Source organism: Suricata suricatta, chromosome 17 (assembly GCF_006229205.1).
Source record: "Suricata suricatta isolate VVHF042 chromosome 17, meerkat_22Aug2017_6uvM2_HiC, whole genome shotgun sequence".
In the NCBI taxonomy this organism is placed as follows: Eukaryota; Metazoa; Chordata; class Mammalia; order Carnivora; family Herpestidae; genus Suricata; species Suricata suricatta.
Genome location: NC_043716.1, coordinates 44,154,489 through 44,166,048, shown reverse-complemented (window position 1 = coordinate 44,166,048; position 11,560 = coordinate 44,154,489). Strand labels below are relative to the sequence as shown.

The 11,560-nt window shown below is 55.8% G+C and overlaps 2 protein-coding genes across 4 annotated transcripts; one reads left to right on the top strand and one right to left on the bottom strand.

Moving 5' to 3' along the window:
- The first annotated feature begins 3,703 nt into the window (after positions 1 to 3,703).
- Positions 3,704 to 10,042, top strand: ICAM2 (intercellular adhesion molecule 2). The gene is made up of 4 exons (XM_029927703.1): positions 3,704 to 3,911; positions 5,688 to 5,951; positions 7,142 to 7,465; positions 8,118 to 10,042. Exons 1-4 carry the CDS (start codon positions 3,719 to 3,721, stop codon positions 8,264 to 8,266), a joined length of 930 nt encoding a protein of 309 aa, XP_029783563.1. The 5' UTR covers positions 3,704 to 3,718; the 3' UTR covers positions 8,267 to 10,042.
- Positions 9,083 to 11,560, bottom strand: PRR29 (proline rich 29). 3 transcript variants are annotated; one of them, XM_029927705.1, is made up of 6 exons: positions 11,456 to 11,560; positions 11,113 to 11,188; positions 10,825 to 10,931; positions 9,695 to 9,918; positions 9,465 to 9,535; positions 9,083 to 9,265 (listed from the first exon to the last, which is right to left on the bottom strand). In XM_029927705.1, the coding sequence occupies exons 1-6, from the start codon at positions 11,513 to 11,515 to the stop codon at positions 9,237 to 9,239; spliced, it is 567 nt and encodes a 188-aa protein (XP_029783565.1). In that variant the 5' UTR covers positions 11,516 to 11,560; the 3' UTR covers positions 9,083 to 9,236. The 3 variants fall into 3 exon arrangements, 2 of the variants coding, with proteins under 2 accessions (XP_029783565.1, XP_029783564.1); XM_029927704.1 differs by having other exon boundaries at positions 9,808 to 9,918; positions 11,372 to 11,543; XR_003904467.1 differs by having other exon boundaries at positions 9,250 to 9,265; positions 9,465 to 9,918; positions 11,372 to 11,544.

Here is an 11,560-nt window from a genome sequence, read left to right as displayed (position 1 = left end):
GATACTTTCAAGGTACATGATATAATTTATTACTTGCCCATAAGCTAAAACACAGCCTGCTTAATACCTTTCCTTAACTTCCACCTCTATACTTCTGTAGTGGTTTAGAACTTAAACACTCTGTCTCTGCTGGCTCTTCTTAAAATCTTACCGTGATTCTATAACTTAAAGTAGATCCTCCCTCCTAAACAACACAGAGTTTAGAAAGCTTGACCTATTATTAAAATATTATTGCCCAGTATTTTCCTTTTGAATGTTTTAAGACTTCTCAAATTAAATATTATAAGTATTATTACTACAGACAGTGGTTCTTTGGAGTTATGTTTTCATTTGCACTTTTGTTTTTCCCATGCTTCCTTCTTGCATAGAAAATTGTCCTCCAAAGGGTCCCTGGGTGGCTCAGTCAGTTGAGCGTCCGACTTTAGCTCAGGTCAAGATCTCACAGTTCGTGGGTTCAAGCCCTGCATCGGGCTCTGTGCTGACAGCTCAGAGCCTGGAGCCTGCTTTGGATTCTGTGTCTCTTTCTCTCTCTGCCCCTCCCCTGTCTCTCTCTGTCTCTCAAAAATAAATAAATGTAAAAAAAAAAAAAAAAAAAAAAAAGAAAGAAAATTGTCCTGCAGTCCTTTTTCCTTCTTCTAGAGGCACATCTTTAAAAGTTCCTGTAGTGGAGTATCTTGGGGGTAAAACTCCCTCAGGCTTTGTTTATCCGTGTCTTTATCTCACTTTGGTTTTTGAAAGACCATTTTGCTGGGAACACAAGAGAAGTCACTAGATTCAGACCCAGTCAGGACAAAACCTTTAGAAGGTCCTGTGGGGAGATGAGTTCACTGCCCAAACCGACTCTCCAACCCCCTCCCCCCCTCCCCTCCAATCCTCTTGAATAATCCGGAGCATCTCAACTCTTCCAGCTTCACTGTCCCCTTCATTGGAGAACTCAGAGACCATAAAGAATAAGCCAGGGAGTATTTGGTGGTGGAACAGTGTTCTGAGAACACGTGAAGTCTCTCATCTACATCATGGCCGGTTTCCTCTCATCCATGGGCAACTTCTTGGTCTTCCTTCTTTGTTTGAAAGCATCCATCATGGCCTTCTAAGGTCTGATCATCAGGACCCTGAATCCAGTTCATTCTCTCTCCCAGAAGGCCTCTGGGCCTCTTGCAAGTAGAGCACTGTCAGCCCCCACCCTCCCATTCTGTCCCGAAAGTTCTGAGAGGCAGAACAGGGCTCAAAATAACTCGCTGTGCAAGGACCCACAGCCAGCCCTGACTCCCATGGGCAGATTTCAAGGGCCTGAAAAGCCCTTTCATTTTTGTCACACAGAATCATCACGAGCCCCTCAACCTAGCTCACCTCCTGCCAGAGTTCACCCCAGAGCCAGCACATGACCTGGGGCAATTCTGGGTCACCTTCCCTCCACTGCTGAGTGGAGTTCCTTTCTACCAGCTTCTTCATTTGCCGGGGCATAAGCATGGACAGCTGCTGGCTTTTGGGTGCGTGCTGTGAGGACCAGAAAGGGAAAGGCTTGTTTCTACCAGTTCTGGCTCAGAGAGTCTCACCGCCCAGGCCTAACGCTGATTGCCCATCTTTAGGGAGTGAGGGGCCCTGGTTGGCCTTATTATGTGTTCAGCCCAGCTCCGTGACCTCAGGGTCGACAGAGATGTCAGCAGGAGAAAGACACACTGGGAAGACGCAAAAGAAAGACCCCCATTCAATCTTGCCTGGGTCGTACACCAAGACAAACTATTTCCTCCCTTCGTGTGCTCATCCATCCATCCATTCGTGCACATACTGAACAACAGTTCTCCAGCACCAACCTTTGCCAGGCCTGTCTGCAGTAGAACCCAGTACACGATATTCAGTTTCGGCCCCCATGGGTGGAAGGCCAGTGGGAGTGGGGGAAGTTGATGTGTAAGTTGTCAGAGACCGTACACATGTCTAACACGGCCATGTTTGTGGGCCTGGTGTGCCCCAGGCAAGGAGGGCCTGCCCAGGGCAAAAGAGAGAGAGCAAAGAGGAGGTGGTGGGTGGGAACAGGGGCTGACAGGCTTAGAGCAGAACCTATGGGCCCCAGAAGCTTCAACCCTGTGAGAATGGAGTCAGGCTGGCCCAGCTGCATGTGCGGTTGGGATTCACAGCCACAGACCCTTCCAGAAGCTGTTTGGAGCTCTCTGAGCATGAGCCACCCTGCCTCCCCTCTCCCTGCATGGCAAGGAAGGCCCCAGAAGTTTTCTCTGGCCTCCTGCTGCCTTGCGTTCCCCTCTCAAGGGTCTCCTGGGGAAGAAGCAGCCAAGAATCCTTCTCCTGCTCCTGCCCTATGGGCTTTGGCAGTCACCACTCCTCTCACTCATAGAGACTTCACTCTCCCCTAGGTATCTGACGTTGGACAAGCAGTTAATCACTCTGTGCCTCAGTTTCCCCATCGCTAAGATGGAGACGGTAATATTACCTACCTCATGGAATCGGGGGATTGATTAGTTAATGTTTGTAGAGCACTTATGCTAGTACTGATCAATGGTCAGTAAATGTTCACTATTGCATTACTTTTGTTATTATTTTTGTTGTTATTCCTCTCATCAGTATTATCCTTCTGACCCGGTGGAGATCCCAGAGTCTCCACACAGCAGCACCCGCTGTCTGAGCCCCGGAGCTGCACCCTCAGCCTCCCCAAGGGTTCGGGGGAGTGTTTCCTGCGGGGCCACACGGGCCATATCCTGGGCTGGGGTTCCAGCTTACTCTTTTCTGCATCTTCCATCGGTGTCACTCCAAAGCAGTGCTGTCCAGGGACGTGCCCAGGTCCGGGCTGACAAGAAGCACTTGCCCACCACATGTGGTGGTAACAGTCCTTGGCCTCAGCCACCCAAGAGAAAGGCACGACTTCACCCTCACAACCCAGGAAAGGAGTTTGGCCTGAGCCCTGAAAACGCTGGGGCACCCCTGATAAAGCAAGGAGACCCAATCCTCCCCTGCCTCTCCCAGGCCCTGCTGGCCCCAGGGACTCCTGCTTCTGGGGATTCCCTTAATAGGTGACCAGGCCTCCCTAGAAATGCACAGCAATGCCTCAGGCCCTGAGACCCCATCCCCAGACCAGGGCTCCCTGCCTGGAAGGGTTAGGGGAGACACCACAAACCAGGCCCTGGAAATGGAGGCTGGGGGTTTGGGCTACAGCCAGACTGACCCCCATTAACTCTGTCTGTGTCTAGGCTGCTGGGAGAGCACCTCCCTCAAGTTGTCCCTATCAACTGAGTCAGGACAGGTCAAGGTTGCAAGTGGGTGGGTGTTGAGGTTTAAGAAGCTGTGCTGGGGGCTCCGCTGGAGCGCCTCCAGTGCCTGCCCGGGTCTCCTTCAAGAAGCCTGGCTTCCTGCCCATTTTGGTACCGAGACCGCATGTCCTGGACAGGCCTGACTTCGGATACGCTCTTCCCAGAGGGGAACTGGACAGTGTGTCCTTGGGGTTTGGGGTTCCCAGGTCTGGGGCTCATAGGCATCACTGTCCTCTGTGTGCCCACCATATACCAAGCCCCATGCACACCCACGTCCCTGGCACACATGTGCAGCTGGCGCTTGCCCTGCCCCCGGCACAGCGGCCTGGCAGAAGGCCAGGCTATACCTCGGCTTATCGGCTACAACCCAACTTCCTCTGCCTGCGTTTTCAGGCCTGGAGCTCTGGGAGCCTGCCTTCCAAGTGGCTTCCCGAGCACCTCTCAGATAATGAGAGGAAATGTGGTCACTGGCTCATAGAAGGCCAGGGTTCCGGGCTGCAGCTCTAGGCCACCACTCCCTGACCTACGTCCACCATCTCTCTCCAGGCAGCCCTCAGCTGGTCCCCAGGAGCCTGTGGATGCCGCACAAGATGTCCCCTTTTGGTGCCTGGGGCCTGCCCGCTGCCCTTCTCACCCTGTGCCTCTACCCAGGTGAGCTGGTAGCTGGGGTTCCTGACTCGGCGCGTGCCAGCCAGTAGAGTAGGCGCCTGCTCCCCTGGCTTCCGGCATGGGAGGGGGTCCTGGTCCTGAAGTCACTGAGGCTTCGAACACAGTGGCAGCCACCGTGGGCATAGGACGCTATGCCAGCCTGGCTTCTCCATGATCCAGGCGGAGGAAAAAAAAGAAAAGCTAGCCTTTTGGACACCACAGTTTCATGGCGTACGGCAGGTTGTGGAGGCCGAACGGTGGGCGGCTTGGGGGCCTGAGGTGGTAGGGGGTGCTGGGGTTCAAGGGAAGGTGGGGGAATGCCCCAGTGGTTCCTCAGATGTGGCCCAGGGACAGTGGGGGTGGGAGAGGCAGCAGAGGACATTGCCTTTTGACTATGGCCCACAGAAGGGAAACCCACACAGCTTCCAGGGGGTCAGGGGACTTGAAGCAAAATGCTACCGTGTGCTGAGCACTCTGCTTTGGACAACCTGCCAGGTGCTTTTCAAGTACTATCTCACTGAACCTTCACCGCAGCCCTGCAGGAAGGGGATTTACTAGCCCAGCTGACAGATGAAGAAACAGATTCAGAGAGAGAAAGCACCTTGCCCAGGTCACACTGCTGGTACATGGCAAAAGCAGGATTCGAATCCAGTGCTGTCTACCTGCAAAGCTCCTCTCTTGTCATTTCATTACATGCCACTGGCTGAGGGCTGAGTGGGGACATGCCAGCGCTGTGGGAGCACCAGGCAGGCCCAGCTAGCTGGGACCAGGGGCCTTATCACTGAGTGGGAGGTGAGCGCTGGGGACTCAATCTTTATATTCAAATACTTACTGAATGTCTGCCATATACAGGGTGTTGTGCTAAGAGAAACCTGAAAAATCTGGGCCCTGCCTTCTAAAAGCTCCAGAACATCTAAGGGAGAGTCAGCATGAATATAAATCATTTACAATTACCTTTCTAAACTCCTCTCCCCTGCCTTCCTCCTTGCTGAGCTCCACCCATCCCGATCTCCTCATTCCTCAAGCACACCAAGCATGCCCTTGACCCAGGGTGTTAGGCTGGAAGCACTCCCCCTCCCCAGACAGCTGCAGGGCTCACCTGCACCCCCTCCAGGTCTTTGCTGGACCTCTCGGTGAGGCCTGTGCTGACCACACTATTAAGATGATGGCTCCACCCCGCCCCCTCTCTCCTTCCCTGGGCACTTACCACCACCTGGCAGGCTGGCCATTTCACTTGTTGACTATTGTCTGTCTCCTTCACTATAATGTGAGCTCTACAAGGGCAGGGTTTGGTCTGCTTTGGTCACTGTTGTGTCACCAGAGCCTAGAATGGCACCTGGCACAGAAGAGGTATTCAAAAAGCATTTGCAGAGAAAAGAAAAGAGAAAGGGTCAAACCCATGGCCACAGGGGCCAAGAGGACACAGTCCACCTCCAGTTCTGAGAGGTCTTCATGGAGAAGGGGACGTTTGGGCTGGACTTGGAAGGTCAAATACAATCCCTCTCCAGCGTGATGGAAGCCGTAAGAAGAATGGAGACAGAGCAGACTAATTTGAAGGTGATGGGCTGGTAACCAGAGGCAGAGGGACCGCTGGGACAGCAGGGAGACCTCTGTCTGGACGTGAGGCAGTAAATAAGGCCTGAGCAAGGAGAGAGCAGCAGAGGGGCCATCTCTGGACCTCCTTCTTGGGCCCTGGGCAAGTTCCAACTGCGGGCAGGGGGCAGTTCCATGGGGGCAGGGCAGCAGAGACATTGGCTACCCTTATTTCTGGTCTTCCAGGGCCTGCTGAGATGTTTGAGGTACACATACATCCAGAGAAGCTGGTCTTGGAGCCCGGAGGGTTCGCGATGATCAACTGTAGTACCAGCTGTGCGCAGCCTGACAACAGTGGTCTGGAGACCACCCTAACCAAGACTCTGGTGGGCCAAGGAACTCAGTGGAAGCAGTACTTGGTTTCCAATGCCTCCCAGGACACAGTCGTCTACTGCTACTTCACCTGCTCTGGGCAGCAGAAGTTGAAGGATCTCAACATCAGCATGCTCTGTGAGTGCCCTATGGCAGGACCTTTGTCCCTGTGGGCAGAGCCTCTGTTGGCTGCATGTCTGCAGAGTTACTCTGTTATTGCTCCCAGGCACTTGCTATGGTCCCCACCTCCCTGGGCTCCTGAGGTGACAAGGAGCAGGACCCCGACCTTGGGCTCAGAATCTGCTCAGACCCTTCACTGGCCTCCTTGAGCCTGCTGGCAACCCCAGTGCAGAGGCTTGCTCAGAAGACAATCCAAGCAAGGGCTGCAAAAATCTAAAAGTCATTTCCCAGGCAGGGTCCACAATCTCCTTCCAGCAGACACCCCCCACCCCATGACAAGCAGTGGGGCACCAAAGGAAAGGCCAGCGGCTCTCCACTCACCACTTCCCCTCATGGAGAGAAGGTTAAGGCATCACCTGGGGCTTTTATAATCCTGAGGGCTGCTGGCAAACGTGTGACCATCACACACACACACACACACACACACACACACACACACACCTGCACATGGGCCATGGAGACCTTCCCATAGGCCAGGATTTCCTCTGTACCAAGGCTATAGCTTGGGTCCTTCCCATGACCAACATCAGTGGATCAAGTGAATAGAAAGACATCCTACATCCAACATAATATCCTAGGGTGATTGAGGCAAGGTATTCTAGTTCAAAAGAGTCCAGGATACCACCGAGGGCCCTGTTTAATAGATAAGAGATGGAGGTAGCTATGAAACTGATCCGGGAGAAGCAAGGCAACTCTGACTCCAGTCCCTTCCTCTCAAGTAAGGATCCCATAACTCATGGCCCCGATCTAATGAACACTCCTTTCGAAGTCCCAATCTAATCATCCAGTTGTTTAATGTGGAAATTTGTGTTTGATTTCTGGAGAAGAAGGCGACCGATCCAAATTTTTATTTCTAGTTGACTGTACACTTCCCGGACCTCCCCTCTGTAGACGCCTGGCCACCTCCATTCTTGACCATTCCAGAAAACATCATGTTGGTAAAACTACCGCCCAATACATCCTTCACCCTGAACTGCTTCCTTCTTCCTCTCTTCACACTCTGGACCTGGCCAGGTCTCTGCCCGCTTCCTCCCCGAGTCCAGCCAAGGACCAGAGAACACTACGGTGCCAGGGGATGGGCCTGGCCAGGTAGGGCCTGCTGGGACGGCACGCCCTTCCTGACCAGACCCCCTTTTTCTTCCCCACAGACCCTCCAAAGCAAGTGCTGCTGAAGCTGAAGCCCACTTGGGTGGCTGTGGGGGGATCCTTCACCATTGAGTGTTGGGTGCCCACCGTCACAGTACCCCTTGGGAGCCTCACTCTCACCCTGTTCCGTGGTAAGGAGGCCATGTACAACAAGACCTTTAACATGATGACACTTGGCCCCCAAGAGGCCACAGTCACCCATAGCGCCAAGGCTCACAAGGAAGACGGACGCCACAATTTCTCCTGCCAGGCAGACCTGGACCTGCGGTCTCATGGTCAGAACATCATTCACAGTGTCTCGGAGCCCCAGATGCTTGTGGTCTATGGTGAGAGAGAGCCCCCGGATAGAGGGGCTGGGAGAGGGCATTCACCTTCTGTTCCTTAGGGGAAAAAAATTCACCACCAGGCTCAGGGGCCAGGCACCCAGGGACCCCACACTTAATCCCGGGGGGTTCCCTCTTGATCTCCCTCTTCCCTGAAGCTCTCTCCATGTCCCGGTTTGAACCCCAGCCAGTTGCTTGGCCATTAGTGAACAGTGTGACCTTGACCAAGTCAACCTCCCCTCTCTGGACATGGCCCCTCTCTATGATTAGAGGTTTGGCCCTAAGATCCCTTGGAGCTCTGCTGTTCTATGACCCTTGATGGCCAAGGTGTTCCCTGTCTTTAGAGAGTTTGGTAGAAGCTCACTCAGTTCTGGCCAGGGAAGAGCTTGGTCTGGACCACGCCACTGTCCAGGCCATGGTGATCCACAACCAAATGCTGGGGGACATCTGCCCTCAAAGTCTCACAGAGAGCTGGCTGGTGGCCTGGACCCCGGCCCACCTTCCCCCTAGATACTACACCGTTAGCCGCTCATCTCTGCAACACAGGTGACTTCAAGATGGGGAAGGGCCGGGTGGGTGACAAAGCACACCTCTTGGGCCCTGGCACCTGGGGCCGGAGGACTTCTAAGACCGCTGCCCCCTCCTCCCTCCCTAGATCTCACGCCAGACAACCAGATGGTCGTCATCATCACAGTGGTGTCCGTGCTGCTGTTCCTGTTTGTGTTATCCATCCTCCTGTGCTTTGTCTTCGGCCAGCATTGGCGCCAGAGGCGGATGGGCGTCTATGGGGTACAAGGTGCTTAAAGGGACCTGAATCGGGCCTACTGGGCACCGCCTACACGAGTGGTGTGGGCACCACCATGGCAGCCACTGGAACTTAGCGTGGTTCCTCAGGGTTGTGAAACCCTGAGTCCCTGGCTACAGGACTCTAAGGAGCAGCAGAGGACTTTGGGGGCCATTTCCTCTTCTAGTCTGAATATACACACCTGGACTTCGCCCTATGCCTCAATGTCTTCTGGGATAAAACTCAACGGCCAGGAAGGGCACCCATCAGGACTGGACTTCTCTCTCCAAATGTCTCCTAAGTCTCCCTCTGCCCATTCCTTCACAGGGGCCTACCAGAGCCCTAGCCAGCCCAGGCCCTGGGGTGCCCCCAGGCTGACCAGCCCAGGCACCAGGCACCCATCCTCATGGAGCCCTGAGTGACTAACTTCTGAGGGAGGATGGGGGAGGCACACCCTCATCCAGAAGGGCAGAGAGACATTCTGTTCCTACTTGGCCCTCTGGGAACAGGACATGGCTCTGACTTCTTTCTGCCAAAAGAACCAGCTTCCTGGGGTGAGGGTGGGGCCCAAGGGAACTGGCTCAGCTCCAGGACCTTCTGAGCCAGGCCTCTCCCCCATCACTCTGGGCCTTCAGAGAGCCTCAGACAATGAAAGCAGCCCCCTCCTCACCTGCTCCATCATTAGGCCATCAAGACCCCCAGCCCTAGCCATCCCAGAGAGGGGTGAGTGGAGGTCAAGGGAGGGCTCTGGTTCCCAGACCACTGTGGCTTCCCAGTCCTGGACGATGCTTAGAGGGACCCTTACTCCAGAGCAGATATCAGGTCAGTTCAAGGTCTCAGTGGGGTGAAGAGTATATTGATGTACCCAGGAGAGGGCCTGGCTGCAGCTGAGGGAGGAAAAGGGCTGCTGGGCATGGTGCAGAGTCACAAGCACTAGAGGGGACTTGGGGGCTCCAGGGCTCTTTCCAGTCCCGGGGCTGACATCTGTCCTCATGGTAGGCTCTCAGCATCATAGTAGTCTGGGGAGAGAACAGTACCTTCACCTTGGCTCCCTCCTGCCTCACTGGACCCCAAGGAGGGAAAGGGAAAGGGACAGGCCAGTTGCCTATAGTAGTGATGGTAGGAGCTCCCCACCCCCAAAATGGCCCTCCTGGCCTCCTGACCACCCCCACCCCCGGCCTGGGCTTGGGCCCCACTGCCCACCCACCCTGCCCCTACCTGAAGCCGGGGGTACATCCGCACCCACAGTCCCTGTGGCACTGGGGGGTGGCGGTGGGGGGATGGCTCTCCTGAGATGGAGAAAAGAAAGACCCCCCCCCATAAGAAGTGGTCTCTGGGGTCTCACCCACAAGTATCTCCACCCCACCCCAGCCCCTGGTGAGCTCTTCCAGCCCAGCCCCAGAGCAGGGCCCTGGCAATGCCCAGATACCCCCAGCCTCACTTACGACCCTCTTCTCCCAGGGGCAGGAGGGCCGTGCTGAATCCTGGACGTGTCCTGCAAGTAAGCCTGATGTGGGGGCGGGGAAAGAAAAGGGACTGGCCAGGAGAGCAGGGGACCCACACTGGGCATCGGCCAGGGGAGGTAGTGGTGGTGGAACACCAAAGGTCCTTCCTCCTGGGCTTGCATCTCCTCCTCCTCCTCATACTCTTCTTGTTGACCCTCCAGGTAGACCTGGGGATTGTGGGAACAGGGGAGGAGAGATGGTGATACCGGATCCAGCTCTCCCTCCCCCCACTGCTCTGTTCCTCTAATTTCTTCTCATAAAATGGAGCATTGACTACATGCAAGCAAGGTACTTTTGGAGACATTTATTCATTATTTTGTAGGAGGGAAAACTGGGGTTCAAAGAGGCTGAACAACTTGTTTAAGGTCATCCAGGTAATAAGTGGCTGAACAGAGACTGGAAGATTCCAGGTTGACTCCAAAACTGGGTCCAATGACCTGCCCCTGGCCTCACCCCCAGACCCTGGACTCACCTGTGCCCCATCAGGGAGGTGGGGTGCTCGTCCCAGAGGCCCCCCCCCTCCTGAGGGCCAGGGTGTGAGGAATGGCAGCAGCTCCAGCCAGCTTGGATGCTGGACACAACCTGGCCTCCTTCAAGTGTCAAAATCCTAACTGGCTTTCAAGGGCTGGTTCTAAGATCACTTGCTCCTCCAAGAAGTCTATCCCCAACCAGGTGTGCACTCAGGCCTCGTACCTCTCCCTGTGACAGTCACAGCCAAAGCTGCCTTGTGCTCGCCGTCATTCATTTATTCTTTTACTTGTTCAGCAAATATCACTTGAGCCCTGACTAAGTATCAGGCCCCCTGCAGACCCAGGGTACAGTGGTGCCTGTTCTCCAAGGTCTATATGGAGACCTCCTTGAAAACAAGACCTGGGTGGTCTGGATTTGGGGCCTCCCACCAAGTGGAGGCTTCTGGTATGGGAGTCTGGCACATAATGGATGTCAAAGGGACCCAGGCAAGCCCACTGTGCTGTTGCCTGATTCTTTTTCTCCAGGATCCACCCCAGATGCATCCCCACCCTTGGACTTGCAGGTGAGCCGCCACGGGGGGGCCCACCCCCCAGCCCCCGCACCTGCGGGCGGGGCGGAGCTGGCCCCGGGTGGAGCGCTGCTGCCACCAGGCGACTCAGCAGCAGCTGGTGCATCTGCGCGTTCTGCAGCAACATCAGTTCCAGCAGGTCTAGGGCGGGGGAGTTCAGCAGGCCCGCCCAGATCCCCCACTGCCCGGATCCCAGGGCCTTTCCCCCGCCTCTATCTCCCAACGCCCAGCCCGGGACCGCGCGGGAGGGAGGGGCAGCGAGGAAGCCCAGAGAACGTGCGAGGCAGGGTCGGCGTACACGGCGGTGAGCCTGGGGTCTCACCTTCCTTCACTCGGCCCCGCTGCGGAGGCGGAGGTGGGGCGGCCCACGGGACGGGCTGCAGGAAGGTCACGCAGGGCTGAGGGGAGCGGGAGACTCAGCCAGGCGAGGCGGGCAAGGGATGGGGACCAACCTCTCCTCACCCCCCGCCCGTGCACCCCCCGAGTTGCTCCCTAATCTCCCAGGGGCTGCCTTCTTCTCCCCGCGCGCGCACGGCCTTCCCCTTCCCGGAGTCTCTTCCGATGCGGCTGGGGTCGCTCACCTCACCCACCCCACTTGCTGCGGGTTCGGCCCCTCCAGGGACGTCTCCCCAATCAGCCAACTCAAAGGCCGGCTCAGCCCTCACCGTCGGGGCTGCACTCCGGGACGCGGGCTGACCCCAGCTTCCTCCGACGCGGAAGGCCATGCCTGCTTCCGCTGGTCAGAGTTACCTAGGCGACGAGGGGGACGC